Source organism: Schistocerca gregaria, chromosome 1 (assembly GCF_023897955.1).
Source record: "Schistocerca gregaria isolate iqSchGreg1 chromosome 1, iqSchGreg1.2, whole genome shotgun sequence".
NCBI classification, from domain to species: Eukaryota; Metazoa; Arthropoda; class Insecta; order Orthoptera; family Acrididae; genus Schistocerca; species Schistocerca gregaria.
In genome coordinates, this window is record NC_064920.1 from 11,984,437 (window position 1) to 12,009,841 (window position 25,405).

A 25,405-nucleotide genomic window follows, 5' to 3' on the forward strand; every position below is an offset into this window, starting at 1 on the left:
TGTAAGCAAGCTGTCTGTGTTGGCAAAGAATTGTCTAGTGTAGAATTAGTTAAGGTAGGTGTCCCACAGGGATCTCTACTGGGCCCTTTCCTGTTCCTAATAATGATTAATGACCTACCGTCATGTTTTAAATCAAAAACTGTACTATATGCAGATGATACAACTTTTATGAACAGCAGTAATGACCTCAATAGCCTTAAAACTTGTGTTACAGAGACAATTGCTCAAGCATCATACTGGTTTAAAGCAAATGGATTTTTGCTTAGTGAAAATATAACTCAGTAAATAGTATTTAGTATAAAAGACAAGCTACAATCTGATGATCCTAGTTATGTTAAGTTTTTAGGGGTATAATTGGATGACAAATTATCTTTTGGGTCAACATGTCAAGTATCTTAGTGGTACGTTGTCTAGGATAACATATCTGTTAAGGTGATTAATGGATTTTGTACCTAAAAATTGTGTTAGAATATCCTGTCTCTCATTCCTCCAAAGCATATTAACCTATGGTATCATTTTATAGGGAATCTCCAGTTGTGGGTATGACATCCTTCTACTGCAGAAGAAAGCTATTAGGGTAATTACAGGCTCCTCATATAAGGCAGACTGTAAACCTTTGTTTTATGAGCAAAAAATTATGACAGTAGTAGACACTATGTCTTAATCTACACGAAAAAGAAGCGACCTGAAGCTAAATGCAGAGAAAATATACATTGCTACAACACTAGGATGAATAGATGTATTTATACTCCATTCCACAGACTCTCAAAATCACTAAACGGTTATGAAGTAATGGGGCACAAATTATGTAATAAACTTTGACTAGCTATGCAAGATTTACCAGAGCAACCATTCGAACAATCACTGTATGACTGGTTAGTTGCCCACCCATTCTATGACAAAGGATTTTGTGAATTGTAATATTACACTGTAATAACAAACCGAATACTCTTTGACAACAGGAATTATACAGTAATATAAGTATGACTTTGTAGGATGTCACCAATCGTAATATTACCCTGTAATAACTAACATATTGTTCTTTTGATACATGAACTATATTGTATTATATGTATGGCTTTGTCTGTTGCCTTAATGGCCTGTTGTCATTGTGGTCTTCAGTCTTGAGACTGGTTTGATGCAGCTCTCCATGCTACTCTATCCTGTGCAAGCTTCTTCATCTCCCAGCACCTACTGCAAAGTACATCCTTCTGAATCTGCTTAGTGTATTCACCTCTTGGTCTCCCTCTACGATTTTTACCCTCCACACTGCCGTCCAATACTAAACTGGTGATCCCTTGATGCCTCAGAACATGTCCTACCAACCAGTCCCTTTTTCTCCCCAATCCTATTCAATCACAAATTTAGCATTGGAGGGCAGCGTGGAGGGTAAAAATCATAAAGGGAGACCAAGAGATGAATACACTAAGCAGATTCAGAAGGATGTAGGTTGCAGTAGGTACTGGGAGATGAAGAAGCTTGCACAGGATAGAGTAACATGGAGAGCTGCATCAAACCAGTCTCAGGACTGAAGACAACAACAGCAACTTCCTCATTAGTTATGTGATCTACCCATTTAATCTTCAGCATTCTCCTGTAGCACTCCATTTCGAAAGCTTCTATTCTCTTCTTGTCCAAACTATTTATCGTCCATGTTTCACTTCCATACATGGCTAAACTCCATATAAATACTTTCAGAAACGACTTCCTGGCACTTAAACCTATACTCAATGTTAACAAATTTCTCTTCTTCAGAAATGCTTTCCTTGCCATTGCCAGTCTACATTTTATATCCTCTCTACTTCGACCATCATCAGTTATTTTGCTCCCCAAATAGCAAAACTCCTTTACTACTTTAAGTGTCTCATTTCCCAATCTAATTCCCTCAGCTTCACCCGACTTAATGGCCTAATGACAATAAAATTATTCTATTCTATTTTATTGTATTCTTGCCCAGAAAGGAGTCCAATATTCAGCAACGCATATTTTCAATAAGTTACCAACAACCATAGAGAGTTTAGTTTCAGACAAGGCACAATTTAAACATAATTTAAAAGAAATTTTGGTGGCCATGAATTTCTCAAGTGCAGTAGACCATTTTAATGAAAATTTATTATACTTTAGTTTTTGACCATACTTGGTTGTAACACCAAACTGACTACCTACTGTGTGAATGATGGATGTGTGGATGTAAGTCTTAAGTCTATAAATAGTGGAAGTTTAATTTTAAAATTTGTATGTGATTTGAATGTCCTTAACTGGAATAATTTACTTTGATTTTTGACAATACTTGGTTGTAATAGCCAAGTAACTAGCTACTGTGTGAATGATGGATTTAATAAAAGCAGATGTAAGTATTAAACCTGTAAATATTAGAACTTTAATTTTAATTGATGTACATAATTTTACTGTTTATTGACTGAGGGTCATTAAAATTAATGAGACTCATGTTTTTCTAATTTCATTTTTGTAATATGTTTATCTGACACGTTCCACACCCAGGCGGATCCCCTCTTTTGTGAGTCTATGTAATGAATAATTAATCTAATCTAATCTAATATAATACAATGTACACTGGTTTTAGGAATGGCAATCTCGTGTTCAAGGTGTCATGTTCTCAAATATGGATTCATACCAACAGAAGTGGGAACATTATCTTTCTGTAGCTTTGTCTGTGCAAGTGCTATAATGATTGCATTGTTGTGGGTTGAAACTTCCCATTTCCTGAAGCATCGCAACAAGGCGAAAAAATATCTGTTGGGATGGTGGGTTCTTGTCAGGACATTGCTCTCTGTACAGTTCCACTTCCTGCATAGCATTTGGCTTACCTTCAACAAAAAGTCACACTTCTGTTCATATCTTTGTAAAAAACAAAGCCATAACGAAGGCAATTATGCTGATTGATGTTCCCCTGACAGCTAAAGAACATTTCTTTGAAACATTTTGTAATTTGCATCTGGACAAACAGTTATTTAGGGTGGTCAAGGTTTGATTTGATTTGTTTTATTATTGGTCTTGTAGATCATACAATTTGTACGGCAAAGCACATCATGATATAGGACAAGTCAATTTGAAAAATTATGTTAAGATGTGACTTCTGAATCAAGGAATCAGTGGAAATACGTCTTGCCGATAATCTTATAAATCGTGACAACGGCTTTCAACTGGATAAAACTTGGAATCCTGTTATTAAAATTATACATTCACAGCGGAATAGACAGCGTCATTCGATACTCAATGACTAGATGATCTTTTACTTTCACCACCGAGGGCAGCACGTACAACTCGGCTATGCCGCGCATGTCAACACGTGCACGAGAATCGGTATAAATACCGCGACTGCACCTGGGCTCTTCAGTAGTTGTGTACTCACCTGATGATGGCCGGATGTCTCTGGGCCGAAATATCGTGGCAGAATGTCAACGGGATCTGGCTGCATACCCGGAAATTATTAGAAGAATGTTAAGATGGTATATGATGAGAGATGACAGTAGTGGTACATAACTCACATAGCAGAATACATACAGGATATATAGACAAAATATAAAAAAAGGTGGTGTGTGATGAGAGATGACAGTGGTGCATACTGCACATAGCAGAATACGTATAAGAGATACAGACAGAATAGGAGTAACAAACAATTATTAAATTATCTTACTAAGGAGAAATATCTACCAGTGAATATACAGCATATTACAAGTAATTAAAATATTGTGGTACATAGTTCACATAGCAGAATAGACATATGAGATACAGACCGAATATGAGTACAAACAATAGTTAAATTATCTCACTAAGTAGAAATATCTACCAGTGAATATACAGCTTATTACGAGTAATTAAAATATTGTGGTACATAGTTCACATAGCAGAATACATAGGTCTATATGAGATACAGACAGAATATAGATAAGATACAATAATTAAATTATCTTACTATGTAGAAATATCTACAACTGAATAAACAGCTTATTGCAAGTAATTAAAATTTTGTTTCAAGAAATTCATGTATGGAATAGAAACAGTGATTTAGTAGCAATTCCTTTAATTTAGTTCTAATTATTTTTGGGTTTTTGCTTGTTTTTATGTCTGTTGGGAGGTGGTTGTATATTTTAATGCCCATACATTAAACCCCATTTGCATATAATTTTGCGTTGTGGGCTATAATTTGTAACTCTGTTTTGTTTCTGGTGTCACGTGTGTGGCGGCCTGCATTTCTGTCGAGGGCGTCCAAGTGCTGTACTGTAAAACAAGCTAGTTCCAATATATAGAGACATGGCAGTGGCAGGATTTTTAGCTGTTGAAATAGTGGTTTACAGTGTTCAGTTCTTTTTTTACGTTTAATTATTCTTACTACTTGTTTTTGTAACTTGAAAATTGTGAGAGAATCAGAGCTCTTTCCCCAGAAGATTAGGCTATAGCTCAAGACAGACTCAAACAGGGCATGGTACACCAGCTTCAATGTATCTACACTGGCTGTGTGTTTTAATGATCGTAATAGATAGCAGGTTTTACTAAGCTTTTGTGACAATGCCTCAATATGTGGTTGCAATTTAGTGTGTTACTGATGGTAAGTCCAAGAAATTTGGTGTCCTGCTTGTACGTAATGTCATCTTTGCCGATAACTATAACTGCATTGAACGGGGTTAGATTTTGTCTAGTATGTAAGTTGATACTTACAGTATTTTGAGTATTTATGAGTAGTCTATTTGCTTCAAACCACGACTGTAAATGACAAGTATTTTCATTAACTGTATTCTGCAATGTGTCACCTCTACTGGTTATCACGATATTTGTGTTGTCCACGTACAGAAAGGAGCTGGCATTTGGTATGTGTTCTGGGAGATCATTTATGAACAATATGAAAAGTACAGGGCCAAGGACAGATCCCTGAGGGAGGCCATTTGTTGTATGTAATATATCTGACATGCAGTGCCTGAATGTCTCTGATTTTCTTATTTCTATATATTGCTTTCTTTGACTAAGGTAGCTATGGAACCAATTGTCGGCTACACCTGTAATCCCATACTTCTGGAGTTTTATAAGCAGCAGCTTGTGGTCGACCATGTCAAAGGCCTTGGACTGATCAAGAAATATACGGACAGCAGGTTGTTTATGGTCAACAAAACTTGTGGGACACCCTGTATGTCAAACTCCTCAGGAAGAATATAATTTTGAAAAACCGTTTTTTTAAAAGTTTTTGACGGCCTATCTCAAAAGCACGAGGGGTGTGAATGGTGGGGGAGGGGGGCGTCACTATAAAGTTAAGGCATCGGTTGGGAAATATCGTAGATCCGAGGCTCGATATGTTCATTGGTGTATCGCTAGTAGAGCTAATGATACAGCAAGTACCGGTAGTAAATAAAAAGGCCATGCCTGATGCGGCAGTTTTACTGCATGAAAAGCGAAAATGTAGTGAGTAATGAATTTCTTCTTTCATCATTTTGTGCGGGGTGTCAGCGACAAAGAGGTTCGTAAATATCTGAGATAACGTGTGTAGTTTGTAACAAGCCACTACGTGCTCTCATTCTTAAATAATGGACGAATGAGTTTTGCGGGCTACACTTCCTTTTCACCCCTACCCATTTGGTACAGGTACGTACGTGGTTCTTACTGCCACGGCGCTTGTTGTCCGACAGTAAGTGATATACGTACCAAGTTAACTTTCACTTTATTACCGTCTTTTTTCTCCCATCTATTCATTAATGACGGCCTTGTTTCGTACCGGTAGTTTTTGTAAGTTTGAAATTCAGGTCCCCAAACGTGATTCTACCCACATTTTAGTGGATAATTGCGTGTTATTTTTTTGTTCTTTTTTCCTTTCGCTTTAGGCCATCAGTTTTTTTACACGTATATCCGTTTGTGTACACTATACTAATGTATTTGACATTTTAAATTCTGACATAAGTACGAAAGCAAGTGAATACGAATCAACCAATCAGTATACAGACAAAACAGGCGAAAGCTTACTACACAGTCGATACTTATAATTATGAAATACCGTTGAAAGTGACATAACTATACTGGTACGGCTTTTTTTCCGCATATTGGCATGTTGGTCTACTGCAACTGATTTAGATTGCCGAATACTCGGCGCGGGAGACGAATTTATAATGTCAATAAGCCGTTGTGATGGACAATATATATAATTACGAAAGATCACAAAGCTGCTATTTTAATTTCCACTGCTGTTATCATACACTTCCAGTTGATATTTAGTTGTCATGGGTACGGGATGTGATAACAACATAAACAGCTATGCTTGTCGGAACTTCACGCGCTTAAACGGCAAAATAATATTAGTAATTTTGGAAACTGTTGTTGGTACCCGGTCCTTACCTAGCATTTTTAAGTTGGATACGTTTTCTACAACTGAGTAACGGAATAAAGAAATGGTGCGTACGAGGAGAAGTTTTTTTTAAATTCCTAACAAGAATGTTATATACTTTATAATTATGAACTGCGTATTGTGTGTGTAGGCAAAAGCAACGACAATAAAAGATGCTCTAAAAAGATGGGAGGAAAAATATGAAATGAACCCTGCGGATGCGACAGATGTTAATTTATGTTTTCAGTGGCCTTTTATAGAAAAAATGGACAATTCATTAGCTGTCCTGGTTAACTGCAGGTAAGTCAACATTAGGTAGCCAAATTACAAGCATTATTCCCAGAGACAAACAAACATAAATGCCCCGATTGTTAACGTGAATACCCCAGGGTTACTGTTAGTGCACTGTAGTTACTTTAGAATGGGATAGGTTCAACTTGTTGCCGATTGCATGGGTTAAAAAATCATGAATATTATTTTCTATTGATATTTTATTGTGATAAGCTTCATCGCTGTGTCAGAATACAATTGTGTGCAAGACACTGAATATTGTAACAACTCAAACTCTATGACTCAAAGTGGTGTATATGATAGAACGCTAACAATCAATTATACGTTTTTATTATGAAAGCTTTTCGGTATATAGATTGAGCAGAGAAAAGTATATTTATGACAGACTCTGGGTGAATTAACTTTGCGTGAGTTACAGTCTACGTACACAGCCAAATAGAGGGTATCATTCCATGGTCAGTAGACAACTGTACAGACATGCTGTTTGAAGCTGCAGCACTACAGACATGTAATAGGGAAAAGTGTGTGACAATAGGTCTCTACAGATCACCAGACAGTCAGATAAATGGATTTCTAAAAGAGAAGTCCTGTAGTTGGCTAGCAGGGAATTCCCTTACATCATAGTAGCTGGTGACCTAATAACACTCTAAAAGACAACTGTTATACAAGGAGTTTTCAAGATCTGATTAAAACTTGTGGACTTAATTTAGCGGTAGGCAGTCCCATGAGATGGGGTTACAAATATAGAAACATTAATACATCACGTAATTACTAACATACCACAGATCAGGCCGACAGTCACGTCATATACACAACAATTGCAGACCAGTATTGGGTATTAGTTGAATTAGCAGCGTATGTAGGACGGCCAGAAAAAAATATTTAAAGAGTTTAGACAAACTAAGCAAACAAACACAGTTAGGCTACAAAGGCTATTGGAAACCGAAGACTTTAGTGGAGTATACTTAACAGAAAACCTAGTTAAAGCATGGGACCCATACTGCAATACATTAGGCCATTAGATAGTTGTTGCATGTCCATTAGTATGAAGGGAAATAAATGAGAAGTATAATAAGAATTGGGTCACAGTAGAGGTAAAAAGGAAGAGTGCAGAGGTGAAAAGTATGTATGAAAATAGTTGGCTGTAGCCAACCCAAGAAAATGGGGATGCATATAGGGAAAAGAAGAAATCATACACCAAACTGATAAAAGAAACTAAATCGACATATTATAAAAACAAGATAGCAACCTCAACAAGTATCACTATGGTCTTTCACCAATGAAGAGAGGAAAGTATTAGGTGTGGAAAACACTGATAACATAACACTTGAGGTAAATGAGAGGGAACTCAGTGATGCACAAGATGTCAGCAATAGTTTAAACAAACATTACACGGAAGTTGTGGACAAATTAACAAAATCAAAACTATATGGTTCTTCCAAAATGAACTCAACAAACATTCCATATAGGACAAAATGCTTATTCATGATCCCAATGAATGAATCAGAGATTATAAGAAAAATATATAGTCAAAAAACAAATTAAAAAAAAGAGTGAGTATATGGTATGTCCACTAAACTAAGGTAATTAAATGCCGTTCACATGTGTAGTAAAGCCACTAGCCTGCCTGACAAACTAATTTATAGCAAAAGGAATATATGCAATATGTCTAAAAAAAAAAAAAAGAGTAAAGTAATTCATATATATGAAGGAGGTTGCAAGAAAGGCCCAAGAAATTACAGACCTATAAGTATTACATCTGTACTCTCTAAGATAGTAGAAACCATAATCAAAGACAGAATACAAATTTTATACAAACATCCAGTATTCTCAATGATGAACAACACGGGTTCAGAAGAGCAAATTTACCAAAACATCAATAGCTGAAATCCATAAAACTTGCAACTAAATCGTTTTGGAAAATAGAAAGCAGCAAGTAGAAATGAAGCGAAGGTGAAAAATAATGCTACATGTGTATTTTGAAATTGTTAAATATGGGTTTCCTCAAGGATCTGTCCTTGGTCCAATGTTTCTCATTCTGTTTGTCAATCATTTGACCAAAACAATATCTGATAGTGTAGTCATGTTCGCACATGATACTTAACTTGTTGTCACCAGTTCTACGACAGATGACCTGCAAGAGAAGGCTTCAATAAATGTGAAAAGTGGAAACAATTATTGCAGGGAAAACAATCACTTTATAAATGGAAACAAAACAACATACCGGGTGATTCACAAAGATCTGCAAATATTTTAATATGTTATTCTACAAGTCAAATTAAAGAAAAAAGTTCATATAAAAATAGGCCCGCAAATGTTTAGTTATGGCTAATAAAAGATTTTGCCTGAAATTTAGCAATTTCGCTACTATCAAGCCATCACAGAACTGTATGAGCAGCATGATTTCCATTCATTTTGTTGTCTTTGATCTGGAGAATCTAATAAAAAAGTCACAGACATGTATCAGCAGTAGTTTTCCAGAACATTGAGAGAAGCAAAGAAGTAATTTGGTAAAATTTTTAATTTATTAACTACTTGGCCCAATTTGTTTTTTAAATTCCAGACAATTGCACAAAGTTTTCAACATAAGTTGTAGATAATTTAATTTTGAAATAAATGATGGTAAGAACGTTAACTGAAACTGTATGATGTGTCAGATAATCTGCTTTTATTAATACCATAGCACATGTGAATTCATGTTAAACTGGAAAAAACAAAGCTCAGTGTTAAGGAATTTGTACAGTGTACATACAATTTCACAGTATATTAAGAATAAATATTCAAAAGTGTCTCCACCGAGTTCAATGCATTTAGCTGCACATGTATGAGCAGATTTTGTTGCTCATTTCAGTTTCACAGGGTTCTTCTTAGTTTAATATGTTGCATTCATAATGCAAGCAAGTAATGCCACATGTGTATTAACTTTGTTCTGATAAACTATGTCTTTCATCCATCCCCATACACAAAAATCCATTGGTGTTAAATGGGGCGATCTGGGTGGCCACAGACATGTAGCACCATGACCAATCCATTTATGGGGAAAATTTAAATGTGTAATAACGGTGTTGGTGAAATTTGGAGGTGTGGTATCATATTGAAAATACATTTGCAATCGCATAGCAAGTGCAACATCTTTGAGCAAGTGGGGCATTTCTTCTTGAAGGATTTGCAAGCTCTCTTGCCAGTTAGATGTCCTGAGAAAATAAGTGGTCCAATATAGTGTGTGTTGATTACACTACACCACACATTTATGCTAAATTGCTGCTGAAAATTGTGTTGCATTGTTGTGCATGTGGATTCACTATAGATCATACATGCTCATTATGTAAATTTTTTATGCCATCTAGAGTAAACTGTGCCTTATCACTAAATAAAATGTATTTGTGTTACTGTCAATTAGTATTTAACCAGTTGCACAACTCCAAGCGAAGGGCAGGATCTCCTGGATGTAAATGATGCACTTTTTGTTTATGGTAGGGTTACAGATTATTGTACTTCACTATATATGAAACAATTATCTATGTCATAACTAATTGCACTGCATTGCTAAATGGAGAATATTATGAACATAATACAATAAAAAGTGATTATCATATAGAAGGAAGTAGGCTAAAATTCACAGACAAAGAATCTGTAAATGCTGCATGTATACTGTACGACAGTTTACCACAGTGTATATAGATAGAAAGTATGTCTCGTTTTAAAAGAAAATTAAAAAGATATCTGGTCAATGTTTTTGCTTACAATGTTAAAGAATGTCTTGAAATAAAAAAAAAAATGTGTGTCAGTATACATTGCAAGGGGAAACTGCAACAAATGTAAAACTATGTATTGAATTACTTAAAATGTGTAATTATTAACTGCATATATGAAGAGACTACTCACTAAGCAACAGCAGAATGCACACATAAAAGACTGTTGTTGATTTGCAAGCTTTCAAAGCTAGTGGCTCCTTCTTCAGGCAGAAGGGTTGAAGGGGAAGGAAAAAGGGTGAAGGAAAAGGACTGGAGGGTCATTCCATGTTGAATCAACCAATTGTACTATATGATTTGAACCATGACCTATTAGATTTGGATGAATACAGTTCTGTCCATGTAAATATCAACAAGTTAATCTTTTTCCCAAATGAAATTGCTTACATGCCAATTTCTAATATAAGGAACTTGTAAATGATTATAAATAATACTGGAAAACCACAAAAAAGATAAATCTCTGCCATTTACAACTAAGGATGAAGGTGAGCGGCTTTATTCAAAATTTTAACTTGTAGCACGTATATTACCAATTAAAATGTGTTCACTTAAAATGTGTTCTCTTCCTTCTGATGCATAGTTAAAAGAATCATGAACATTAAATAGAAACAATACTATATCTTTTAATCAATTAACAAACAATAAGAGCGTAATGTTGCATAAAAAGGCTAACATAATAATTTAAGTTTGTTAGAATTACATAGGCCTACTTTAGTATTCATAGCCTAGAAATAGTCTGCTTTTCAGCTCACTAGTGTATATTGCAGTAGTAAAATGTTATTTTATACAAGAACCTATTGAGATCCCATTTTTAAATTTTGCATGCATGTAGTCAGTTAGACTGGACAACACATACAATTTTTATAAAAACAAATCCGAGGGTATGTATTTTGGAAATTTCTAAAAATGTTTTTTTGGAATAGTTAAAAATTTTCAGATTTAGGTAGCATAGTCATGTTACACATCGAATTGAAGGGAATTTATAGAGGGAAAACAATGAAGAAAGTTTGATCTCTCTAGGTTTTATAGTTTTTGAGCTACAGCATTTTAAAACAATCATCGATTGTTCAAAAACAAGAGGTTTTTTTGATTTTTAAATCCTTGAAACTCAAAAACCAAAGGTCAGAAAAATTTGAAACTTCAAATTTAAACTAGTGTTAGCGGGTACATTACCTGAAAAAAATTCACCCAAATCTGAGATATCAAGGTTCAGACTGTTAGTTGATTTGAGATGTATTGACCCTGGAGAGGTCTGGGAAAAGGGGTAGATTTTGTGCCCCTGACCCATAGTTCTGGGTGACTTTCTCAAAATCTACCCCTTTTTTGATAGATGTCACTGTATTTCCACTTTGTATATGTAAGCTTTATGTAAACATAATGTCTCTAGTATTGTTGCAAGAAATGATCCACAGACAGATAAAGAATAAGAACAAGAACCCATTCTTAGCAGCGTGCCTATGCCTAGTAATGCTGTGCCAGTATTAAAATTTGGTGTGATTTTGGTACTGAGGTGGTGAACTTCTTTCCTAGCCAGCGATTATGTGAAAAAGTTCCTGATAGTAGTTCAGAAGGATAAGAGCAATAACTATTAACTTTAGAATTGTACACAGAGGACTACCAGATATCAATGTTTGTTTGCTCACAGCTACCCTTTTTTTTTTTTTTTTTTTTTACTGTAGACATTTTGTTGTTGTGAGAAGAATGTTCCTACATAGAGTGACACAGATTGTCTGATATGAAGACTTTCTGAGATAGCATATATTCTGCTATCAATTGATGCACATATAAATATTAAAACTATAGGAAAGTGTCAGGTGAACAATTTTGCTCAATGGAAATTTGTAGACACAGGTCTAGGATATGGTAAACATGCAGAAATGGTTGTTCATTCTGACAGCCTTGGAGACAGTCTTGCAGAAATCTTATGAAATACTTCAAAGTGAAAGCGTGTGGATACGTTAAACCAAATGCACCCATGCATTAAATTACCAAAAACATCGACCAGGACAGTTAAGAAAAACAGATACAGAAGTATTGTGTTAATTGGGGGTGCAAATGATATTTATAGAAATGAACTGGCAAATGAAGTCCATAATGTAAGGCAATTTCTTCACTGTGCAAGTAATGACATCAGAATTGTAGCAGGAATACCACACACACACTATGTCATGCCTACTTCCTGTGTAAATTCTGAAATTAAAAAGCCAAACAGACAGTTTCACAATATCTGTGAAATGTACACAAATGCCCATTTCCTTGGTGTGGACTTTCTGCAAAGGTGCATTTATATGAAACATGGAATGCATTTTAACAGAAGTGGCAAAGAATTACTCTGCAAAAAAATCACTCATAAGTTAGAAAAATTGAGATGCCAAGAAAAAAGTCTATACAAACCTGCCATCCCCGTGAGATATATAGGAATAGTAGAGCTGCCATCAACACCAGTGAACAACCAGAATACAAAAAGCAGTGATAAAGAAAACACAATCCTGGATGAAGTGACCACAGAAAGAAAAACAGCAGAAGCAGCGGTTCTAAATAAAATGGTGAAGCCTCCGAAAACTGCAATAATGGAAGAACCATCTGCCTCGCTCTCAACAGTAACAGCTGAGCTGCCTTCAATATCAGGAACATCAGAGCAGACACCAATAGTAACTACAAAAGCTATAGTTTCAACAGAATCTACAGCAATACTAGCAAGAGGAGAAAAGACCTTCATTACAGAAGAAACAGGGTCAAATACTGTGCACAGGGGAAAATAGTGACGCATGCACAGATGAATTATTTTTTATTTGGAGGTAGGCTGAAGGGGAAGCACATAAGATACGTGGCATGTGTGGAAATAATAGTTTAAGCTACAAATGAATAATTTAGATGCTGGTTTAAAGGTGCGATCTGCATGTTATGAAAGGCTACAGAAGCAGATGTCAGGAAATGTAGTTAACAGAAATGTAAATGATAAGGATTCTGAAGTTAACTACTTCCCCTAATGTGCAATATTCTTCCAATAAATTGGAGGACATTTATTTTATTATAAGCAACTGATATGCCAAATGTTTTTATTGTGTCAGAGCATGTAGCAAAAGGAAAATGAAAAAATGGTGTATAATCTGAAGGGATATAAAAATGGCACATTACTGTAGAAGAATATAAAAATGTGGGTATAGCTATATATGTTAGTAGTAATGTAATTGGCTGCACTATGTATCACATACCAAACTGTGCAGTACTATTGATTGAAGCAGCTGCTGCCATTCAGATACAGCTCCTAGGGCTCCCAGGAAAAAAGTGTTTTTGCTGGGTATATTTCGCTCAGCAAGCTCGAGAGTAGATACTTGAGATACTACTAGGCAGAATTATCAGAGAATTCACTTTTTTAATAAAAGTTGGTGATTTTAATATTAAAACAATGGTATAACATGTTTGTGCTAAAGCTTCCTTGATATCTTAAGCTCATTCAACCTACAGACACATATTAAAAGTACAAGATGTACAGCTACAGTAGACACAATCGTAGATCATGTTCTCACTAACATACCTGAGCACAGGTAGAATGTACAAATAGTAAACAATGTAATTGCTGACCACTACGGCCAATAAATTGAAGAGCAAAGAAGATACAGTGATAGAACTAAGATATACCAAACCAGGGTACCTAAAGATCTGGGAAGCTTTGCTGTAAAAAAAGAAAGAAAACTGGGAAGGGATTTGTGGTGAAAAAAATGAATGAAAGAGCTGGGAAATTTTGGCGAAACTGTGAATTATTTTATAAATGTTAACTTTCTGTAAGTATTTAGAAAAGTACAAAAAAGGTTAAGTAAAAACTGGATCACAGCAAAAACTATTCAGAACAGAGAAGGATTAAAAGAAGTATATAAAAATTATCAGGAGGGTAGATGTTTAGCAAAGGGCAAGTTCTACAGAGACATGAAGATAGCCTACAGCAAGATGCCAGATACTATAAACACAAAATTGAAACTTCTTCATATGTCTCCAAAACTGTATGAGAACACATAAACACAAGCAGGAGAGAGACAGAAGTGCCAGCTCACATAAATACCACATTTACAAAGGAAGGAAGATGACTAAATGATCTGTATGAAGTATCTGGTATTTTCAGTCAGTAGTACATAGATGTAATGGATGGGTTGGTCAGAAACCAAAACATCCAAATAGTAAATAACATAAAAAAACTCCAAGATTGTAACAGACTATATATTCATATCACCCAAAGATGAGTCAGAAATCATAAATATAATTAATCATATTTGTAAATACATAAGTAAGGCTCCCACATTCCTTATAAATCAAATACTACAGGAAAACAATCAATTATTGATATAATTATTTAATTGGATAGATAAAAAATCTACTCACCAAGCGGCAGCAGAACACACACATCAAGACTGTTGTGGCTGACAAGCTTTCGTAGCCTTCTTCAGGAAGAAGGGTTGAAGGGAAAGGAAGAAGGATGAAGGAAAAGGACTGGAGAGGTCTATGAAAAGGGATAGATTTTGGGAAAATCACCCAGAACCGTGGGTCAGAGGAGACTTCCTGTATGGGACAAGAAGGAAAGATTGATTGTTGGGGACTACATCGGAGCAGGAAGAGGCATGTGATGCTGACCTTGTATGCTGGTACCACGAGTGCTTTGGCAGTCATGCAACAAACTGCTGGCTACCGTGATCATGTCGCCCAAACATGGTCGGTTGCTGGTGGTAGGTAACCCGCTTGCTCCCCAATTTCACAGCGCCTGTTCATATTGGATCACTATTACTCCACCTTACCTATATTATTTCTAATCAACAGTGGTTCGATTATAGCCATCTTCCCACACTGTCTTCCACACTTGTTCGGTCACAATCCACACTCCCCCTCGCTGTTCACTGCCGCAAATGGTTCCGTCATCGCCACCTGTGGCCCCTGCACCTGTCGTGTTGACCTTGGCCTCAGTGAGGAGTTTCTCAGTAATTTCACTGTGGCTGATGTCACTGACCTCATCCGAAGCATTAATTTTCTTTCCCACTTCAATCTCCTTTGCAATCACGTGAAACATCACCCAGTTGACGGGTTGTCTCATTGTTCTGCAACCTGCACTGCCTGCCTTGCCTCCCACTTCAGTGTTAAGTCTTTTTGTCAATCTCCCCTCCAACTTTTCACTCTTGACCCCCCTCCCCCCCTCCTTCTGGCACCCCCTTGAAGTGCACCCTGACATATTGCACTATATCGTGACCACACAGGGCCCACTGGTACAGCGCCGTGTCCACCCTCTCCCACCAGCCAAAATCAAGTTTGGCACCATTGTGGTGATTACCAGAACCTGAATAAACAAACTATTCATGACCATTATATAGTTCCCCTTTTGTGCAGTTATAGTAACAAAATTTAGGGCTCTGCCATATTCAGTTAGGTAGATTGTGCAAAAGCTTTTCACAGATTCTGGTTGCATCAGAGGACATCAAGAAGATGTCCATTATTATGCCCTTTTGTCTCTTCAAAAGCCCCTTTATGCCTTTCAGCCTCAGTAATGCTGCACAAACATTGCAGCAATTTTTGGACGACATCCTCTGCAACACACTGAGCTCTTTTAACTAACTGGACGACATCCCTATTTACTGCCAGAAATTGGCTGAACCACATGGATACCTCAGGGCAGTTTTTAGCAGCCTGGAAAGAGCAGAGGTCATTCTCATTGTGGACAAATGTGTGTTGGGGTAGCCAAGACTGAGTTCCTGGAACACATATCCGCATTTGTCTTGCATCTCTTACCTGAGAAAGTCCATGCAGTTCCCAAGTTTCTGTGGACCGCAACATACAAGGAACTACGCAGATGTTTGGGGATGGCAACTTTTTGAGAGCTAGGTTGTCAGGATGGGGCAGGATAAGGTTATGATTGTGGATGGGGCCGTAATCAGTTACTCTTGGTTGCACAACAAATATGTAAACTTTATTAAAAGAAATTAAAATTTTAAAACAATTTCTTAAAACAGCACAATTGATGGTATGATTGCTGAAGGCGTTATCACAGAAAAAAATTCCACAATTTTAGGCCCGAAGGCCACCAACAACAACCTCAACAAACAGCTGAAGGCCAGAATTAAGTGTCAGAAGAACAATTCCAAATAGCACATGTTAAGATAAATACTTCATTTTAAAACAAACTGTAACACGGTTGAAGGCCTTATTATAAAAGAAGTGAAATTATTACTTGGCTGAAGGCCACAAACAATTATAATTAGAAAATTACAAATATCCTTGAAACAAACATAACAATCTAAGTCAGGACAAGCGGTTCTCATCAAGTGTTCCAAGGGTCGGCCAGGGAAGGTAACTCAAACATAAGATATGGTGAGACAGGCAGCCAAGAGTTGTCCTCATGCGACAGGATGGCAACTCAAACTAGGGGCAGCTTAAGTGCCGACCAACCGACTAACTGATCTGCCTAACGTCCGATCACCAGCACAATGATGGAATATTTTTAGGCAAGGGTGAAGAGACAGACAGCACTACGTCTTCAGAAAACACCCTAGGCTGGAGATAACACTAGACTGACGTCCGTTCGCAACTGTCTCCAAATCCAGTACGCCGACAGCATAAAATAACTGCTCATTCAAAACCACAAAATACACACAGATCAGGGAAAACTATTCCACCAACAACTCACAATACTAAAACCACAATTTTACAGACAATCAGATCTCAAAATGAAGTCGACTGGCAGCTCCATAATGCAGGGGAAAAACAATTGCCGTGAGAAAGCCTCAAGCGAGCCACTCGCTCGGATCCAACCATGCAGAGGGAACACGTACCCACTGGCCACCCAACATTCCTGCACCAGGAAAGGACCGACCTAAGTCTCACAAGATGATCAATTGAAGAAACCACTGCTAGCTCAGCAACAAAAGAAGCGAGATATCTGCTCGGACTTCAACCATGCAGAGGAAACACATGCCCATGGGCAACCCGACATCCCTGCACTGAAGAAGGTACTGAGCTAAGTCTCAAGAGATGACCAACTTCAAGAACTATTCGAAGCTGACCAACCAAAAGGAGCTACCAGAATTTAAAGGGCACCAAAGGTTGGCCACCTACTCAAAATATGAATTAACTGTGCCAGCACCCTGTCGAACTGACTGCCTCTAGGTTGAGTGCCTTCTGGAAGCCTATGGTGTCCTCAAGGCCCCTAATGGCCTTAAACAAAAACTCAATAGCTGCTACTGTCTCACCCACAACATCCGACGTGACGCCAACCAGCTGAAGAACGGCAGCACGCAAATGGGCTGCTAAGTCTGGAACACTACCCTCAATAAGCTGATGCCTTATTGCCAGCTCATAAATGAGGTGGTCCTTCCTCAACAGGCTGATCCTGGGGCACTGCCTGACCTAAAAGAACAAAATACCAAAACAAATATCTAGTAACACTGACTACAATTGTACTGAGAGTAACTGAAATGGGAATATCACAATCATAACCACACTCTGCTACAAGTTGAGAGCTGGTTTCACAAGATGGGGCAGGATAAGTTTATGATTGTGGATGGGGCCATAATTAGTTACTCTTTGTTGCACGACAAATACGTAAGCTTCATTTAAAAAAAAAAAAATTAAAATTTTAAAACAATCTCTTAAAAAAACCACACACACAATTGACTGTACAATGGCTGAAGGCCTTATCACAGAGAAAATAAAAATAATAGTAATTTTTGGGCCAAAGGCCTCCAACAATAACCTCAAACAACAAATAGCTGAAGGCCTGAATTAAAAGTCAGAAGAACAATTCAAAATAGCACATATTAAGATAAATACTTCGTTTTAAAACAAACTGTGACACGGCTGAAGGCCTTATTATAAAAGAAGTTAAATTATTACTCGGCTGAAGGACACAAACAATTTCAAATAACAAATGGCTGAAGGCCTGAGTTAGAAGTGAGGAAAACAGTTCCGAACATCAATTTTAAAATAAATCCCATGCTTTTAAAACAAGCTTGCTTAAAAAAAACTTTAACACAGCTGAAGGCATTATCTTGACAGAAATAAAGTTATTGCTCGGCTGAAGACCACAAACAACAATAATTAGAAAATTACAAATATCCTTAAAACATACGTCACAGTCTAAGGAATCAACACAAGCGGTTATAATCAAGTGTTCCAAAGGTCGGCCTGAGAAGGTAACTCAAACGTAAGGTAAGGTGAGACAGGCAGCCCAAGTTGTACTCACATAACAGGACGGCAACTCAAACTAGGGGCTTAAGCGCTGACCGACCGACTAACCAATCTGCCTAACATCTGATTACCGGCACAATGATGGAATTTTTTTTTAGGCAAGAGCGAACAGACGGCTCTACGTCTTCAGAAAACACCCTAGACCGAAGGAAACACTAGAAGCAAGGTGGACCTCCCAAAAAATATACACAGTAGAATACAATAGACTGTTGAACTACACGCTGTGTTGGACAGCATCAACACAATGAGGGAAGGTACACTGCTGGAAAAGTATGTTAACCTCCAGGGGAAGTAACTGGAGTAACTGGGGCGTTAGTGCCACAAGGCATAAAATACCACTGGTTGCACTTCACTAATAATAATATTCAATGATGAATAACAAACAGATAAAGACTGCTGCAGTATTTCACCGCCTTGAAACACTTCACTTGTTGCTACCAGGCTCAGTGGCCCTATGAGCGACAACCTGCCGACCAAAGGCGAGATCTCAAAATAATCGAAGTTGCATTAGCAGTTAACTCTTCACTCAACTGAAAAGTCCAGGGTTCAGTGTGCAACGAAGTCATCGCTCTCACAGCTACCCCTCCTCAATCCAGCAGTGGCAGCACCTGCCAGCGGCCCCGGCTTGCCCTCGCACTGCACAGACCTGCTCGCTGCTGTGCCCCAACCGAACTGATGTCCATTCGCAACTGTCTCGAAATCCAGTCCGCAGACAGCATAAAATAACTGCTCATTCAAAAGCACGAAATACACACTGATCTGGGAAAACAGTTCCACCAACAACTCACAATACTAAAACCAGACACTGTGAAACAACATGGACAAATTACAAGTTGGCACATACACAGAGAAGCCAGAAGCTGTTGGAAGACCAAATGCATGTCATCCGCTGTGACGACTGATCGAACGACCAACCAACGGTCATCCCCATTCAAGTCAGGCATGGGAAAGATCCCAGTATAAATTGTCAACTGACATCTTATGGCCATGAGGTCACTTCGACAGGTGGACACACACACACACACACACACACACACACACACACACACACACACACACACACAAGTGAAAGTTGCACTACCCGAATTCAACTACAATGTGCTGAACCCGATGCTTGACGTGGTCATGCACTCTTGTGACCACATCCTACCATTGGACAGTGTATGTGTGTCGCCAGTTGTCGGACGAGTACTGGCTGTCCGGCCCTCACTGCTGCTGCTCTGTCCAACTCAACTCTCCTTGTTCGACACACGAAATCCTGGAAATACGCGAGGCTGCTCCAAAGATGGTTCCACAGTATGTCCTATCGATAAGCGCTGCTGCTCTGCCACTCACTGACAGACAAGGTGATCAAACATGGTGGCGCCAGTGAGCACACTAATAAAACAAGATGCCACCATCGCTATTACAAGATGTGAAGGTGTGAACGGCATCAACGCGAGCCGCACAAGGTTCAATTTTTTTTCACTGTTTTCTAAAAGATGTGGCTGCCATTCAGGAACCCCTCACTGCTGCATTGCGAGGCAGCCGAGCAAAAGGGAATGGACCCATACCACAGACCCCTATAATTACAGCCAGTTTTGAGCGCACCAAATGCGACCTTGCCGAGGTGGCCCTCGTGGGGCACCCACACAGTTCCACCCCTCTCGCTACTGACACTGGTGCGAGTCAGTCCGAGACTGTTGCGGTCCTCCAGCAGCATATTGTGGACACTTGGTTGCTGCTGGCTTTCTTTTCAGCCAAACTGTCAGAACCACAACCAAATGGATATGATTGCCAGCTGCTTACAATGTATGAGGTAGTGAAGCATTTCCGCTCCTCCATTGAGGGGCATCATTTCACTGTTTTTATGGATCAGTGCCCACTCATGAAGGTTTTTTGTAAGAAAGATGGCGATGAAATTTTGCTTCAGCCAGCAGGAGTATGTAGCACAATTTGCCACTGATGTACGCCATGTAGCTGGCATCAACAAGATGCCACTCCTGTACCCTCAGCACTTCGATAGATTATGAGATTCTTACAAAGGCCCAGACCTCTGACCTCCACACTAACCCCCTTACATCAAGATCCAAATTTGAAATTTGTCCTCCAACTTCATTCAGTAGCAGGCACTGACCTGCAGGTTTGATTCATGTTTGACCCTGCGCACCTCACTGACTCCAAAGACTGTGTCTACCCCTACCTTCCTCCATCTATCTGCATTCCAGTTTTCAATCGCTTGCACGGTCTAGCACATCCTGGCCTCCATGAATGTGCTGCCCTCATCCAGGAATGTCTTTTCTGGCCTGATGTCCAATGGGACTGCCCAACATAGGCCCATGCCGGCAATCTATGCCAGCATGTCAAAGTGGCCCATTACGTACACATGCCAATGGACGTACACATGCCAATGGCCCCATTTCCCTGTGTTGAACATCAATTCTCCCACTTCCAAGTCGACCTTGTCAGCTCCTTACCCCTTCAGGTGACTGCCGCTTTCTCCTCACTACGACGGATCAGTTGACACGCTGGCTGAAAGTCGTGCCCGTGCCAGATATTTCGGCCAAAACAGCCACTGCTGCGTTCGTCATAAAGTGGGTTTTGCATTTTGATTCTCCCCACCACCTAACATCTGATTGCAGTCTCCAGTTCACTTCCCATTTGTCACAAAACTGACTCAGACATGCAACATCCTTGTCCATACTACCAATCATGCAGCAAATGGCATGGTGGAACGTTTCCACTACATGTTGAAATCTGCTCTTACCTGCTGCAACGACAAAATGGTCTTGTGCTTTGCTGCTGGTCTTGTTATGCTTGCAGGCTGCCCTCAAGGCCACTTGGAGGCATGTCCCACTGACTTGGTATACGGAAATCGTCTGGTCCTACCAGGTGACTCCCCTTTCATCAGAGGTTCGAGTCCTCCCTCGGGCATGGGTGTGAGTGTTGTCCTTAGCGTTAAGTTAGTTTAAGTAGTGTGAGAGTCTAGGGACAAATGACCTCAGCAGTTTGGTCCCTTAGGGTTTCACACGCATTTGAACATTTGCCAGGCGACTTTATTGAGCCACAGGCTTTACCCGGTACATTATGTATCCCAGTGTACATTCAGCAGCTGCAAGAATACGTGGCCAGGCTGTGGCCAATGCCTCCAGAACTCCACGGTAAGCACAAAACTTCCGTGCACTGCCACCTCACATCTTGCACTCACGTAATGCTAAGCGTCGATGCCTGTCAGCCCCCATTCTGCCCACAGTACTCGAGTCCACAACTCGTTCTGCAGCGAAGTGACATAACATTCACCGTGCACCTCCTCGTGCCCGGTCAATGGTGTCCATTGACAGGGTAAAGCCAGTTTACATGTTTGGCACTGACGATGCAGATGCACCACTGGCAGCTGAGGTATCCCTACAAACCATGGATGCCATGGACACTGCTGCCGACACCAGCTCCCACCCTGACACCACCAGCACCTAGAACCCAGATGCGGCCACATTGCCCCCATTTGCTAACCCTTCCGCCGCAATTCATGAGCATGCAGAACCTGACCCTCAAACGCACTACACGTGACTTTGGGACTTTTGGATCGGTGCTTCACCACTGCTGACCGATGAAGCCACTCCTCTGGCAGCCCAGTAGCCCACACCAAATCAGAATGTGACCTCCAGTGCCCACAAGCGACACCTGCCCCTGCCACCACGCCCACACCGTGGCATCTAGCAGATGACAGATACAGCACGACCACTGACTGATGCCCGTACACTCTACCGTGTGTTAAACCATGTGTGCCCTGCTTGCCCTATTTCCCCAATGCCGCGTTGCATCCAGCGAGACTGCACCGCAATGCAGCTCCTCGTGCTACCTCGTGTGCCTCCTGCATCTGTTGCTGCACCACGCGACAGCTTCCTCCCTGAGCTGCAGGTCCAGCTGTGCGTCTCACACTCTGGCCACAACCCACTGTCACACACTGTCACACACAGCACGCAGCCCGGACCGTCTCCCGACACTACCCACCCACTGCTGACGTACGCCAGCACCACAGCGACCCGTGCATAAACACAGTGGCTGCTGAGGTCACTGAGCAGCTGTGTGCACCCACAGCTCCCCAACCACCAAATTCAGTGAATGTGTAGTGTTTATAATGAGAACGCTGTGTGAAGACTCGTGATTGCTGCGACCCGATGGAGTCCTAACGGCAGTGCATGTATTTATCTCGATGAGTGAGCTTTGCATCACAATTAGCAAATAGCTTGCAGGCACCTCATTTACTGAACAGCACCAGTGGTGTACCCACTGGTATGACTCGAGTTTGCAGCTACCTACCTTAATGTAAAAACCTTGTCGTTTTAGGCCCTTTTTCAGTTACCGAGACAATAAAGTCCATGTCAAAAAGGATATGAACAGCTGTAACGGATGGTTGGACAATTTATAAGTAGTTTTTGATTGTTTATTGTTTGTGCTTAAGTAATCGTGTGGTTTAATTTTTACCATCATGTATGTTACTAAGACAAGGGCTCCATTCCACTGCATTCCCAACATGTGTGCTGTGCAGTAAGCACTGGGGGGCACAGCACGCGTACCCACAAAATCATTTATCAAAAATAGGCAACAATGTGTAGAGATAAAATATAGAAAGAACAACAGATTGGAAAATGTGTTCTCAACATTCAAAGAGGTCAAACATGGTGTACTGCGTGGTTTTGCATGGAGACCCTTTCTATTCTATATGTAAATGACATGCCAGAAGCTGTAAATGAAACAGTGATCATGTATGCTGATGTCGCATTTCTACTAATCACAAGTAAATTTCCAAAAGACCGTGAAACCAGAACATGTTTAGATACGGATAGAGCACACAGATAATTTTTTGGCAGGGAGGGGGGAGGGATGCAACCTTTTCATAAGTGTAGGTAAAACAACTTACATGAGATCATAAGCAAATAGGTTGAAGCAGATGATCTTGACATCAGTCTTGGGTACTTCAAAAGTTTATTGCAGCAAGTTACTGAGATTGATGAACAGTCTCATGACATGGGACACTTATACAGACAAAATATGCTCAAAAATGATCACAAACATATTTGTAATGAGTAAAATGTAACAAACTGTTGATCATGACACTCTACTAAAAATATATTGTGGTCAAATTTACCCACACATCTCTTATGGTATACACGTATCAGGTAATGCAGTTAATATATTCATAGGCAGAGTACTTAAACCTCGAAAGAAAGTGATTAGGAACATTGGAAACCTGTCACCAAGCCTGTGCTGCAGAAATAAATTCAAAGAATTACATACGCAACACTGACATTGAATACCTCAGTTGACATATATGTGTATGTCAGCTTTTAACCTTCGCTACTACTAGTAGCAACTGAAGAACAGGATACTAATACTAGTGAAAGTGAAAATCATGACGAACATAAAATACGTATCTGTACTTCAATTGACCTATTTATGTGAACTGGAGAATAGTATATCAGTACTAGCAAAGGCAAAAAAAGCTGCATAGGTCAATTGAAGAATAGGATACAACCTTCATAGTTCAGCTGAGGTACAAGATACCAGTGTTATGCATGTCACTTTTTTTGCCTTTGCTAGTACTGGTATTCTATTCTTCAGCTGACGTACATAGTACAGGGTGTGGATCAATTGCAAAGGAAATGGAAATTGGAAAGACTCACTATCAGACAAATGTCTAATTCAAAATGTGCACACAAATGAATTAAAATTACCAAAAGCGACAAACAGAATATGCAGTATCTGTATCTTAACAGTTCAATCATTTATTTTCATTTTCAATGATGACGCTTTGCCACAGAAGATGACTGATCCATTATCTACAGCTCAAAATAAACAAACTAGTATCTATGACTAAAATATGATGTCATTGGTCAAAGCTGATGAGTTGTTTCCCATTTTACAATGGACCCATTAGTTTATGCATTCCTGAGCAATCCAAAAAAGTTATTCTTGAGTTACATCCGTATTACAAAAGAGAGTGTAACATTAGTTGTGAAGCCGTTTATTAGTGCATCATTTTATTCAGTCCTAAAATACTATTTAGGAAAATTAAACTTGTACTACTGCAGTGTGACAAATATTTGATACTAACCACACAAAATAATGTTTCTAAGATTCTCATTTGACAGTTAAGTAAGTGTCTTGCAACAGGTTTACCTGATAAAGAGAAAATTGTGGTACTAGCTGCCGGCTTTGACCAGTGACAAAGGAAAGTTTAGCAGATTACGTGAACAATGTAGGGCACGGACAAGAAATGAAGAACGATACCATAAGCGAGTGCAGGCTATCGCGGCGAATTTCATATATGAAGTCTTCATGGGTTGTCAGCCGAGTAGCATCGTCGTCTTGTAGCAACGTTTTGATGGAATGCGTCTCCATTAACTCCATTGTCTGTCCTATATATTGCATCCCACATTCGCATCCGATCTTGTACACATATGGTGCCTTCAGACCTAGTGGAACCTTGATTGAACCGAGAAGGTCTTTGATTTTTCCTGCTGCTTGGAAAATGGTCTTCACTTTATGTTTCTTGAGAATCCTCCAGATCTTGGACATCGGAGGACCTGCGTATGGCAAGAACGCACAACCTATTGGTTCGTCTTCATCCGGTCTCTCTTCTCTCTTCTTGTGATCGGTCTTCAGAGCTCTCCTTAATTGTGTCTCACTGTAGCCATTTTTCTTGAAGGTGTCCTTTAGGTGTTGCAATTCTCCTGGCAACCTTTCCTTATCATAGATGGACCTGGCCCTGTGCACTAAGGTGTTGAGTACAGCATTGTGTTGCCCAGGGTGGTGGCAGCTATTGGCGTTA

The 25,405-nt window shown here is 39.3% G+C and overlaps 1 protein-coding gene across 3 annotated transcripts in view; it reads left to right on the forward strand.

The window, feature by feature from the left end:
* The first annotated feature begins 5,523 nt into the window (after positions 1-5,523).
* LOC126325647 (dynein axonemal light chain 1) overlaps positions 5,524-25,405 on the forward strand; it is a 153,863-nt gene continuing 133,981 nt past the window's right edge. For 2 of the 3 annotated variants that reach the window (XM_049995270.1, XM_049995279.1), the window contains exons 1-2: positions 6,097-6,395; positions 6,480-6,628. In XM_049995270.1, coding sequence (XP_049851227.1) covers positions 6,393-6,395; positions 6,480-6,628 — 152 coding nt within the window. In that variant the 5' untranslated portion in view covers positions 6,097-6,392. Of the gene's footprint in view, positions 5,596-6,096; positions 6,396-6,479; positions 6,629-25,405 lie in introns of those variants that run through there. The other variant, XM_049995357.1, reaches the window with a different exon arrangement.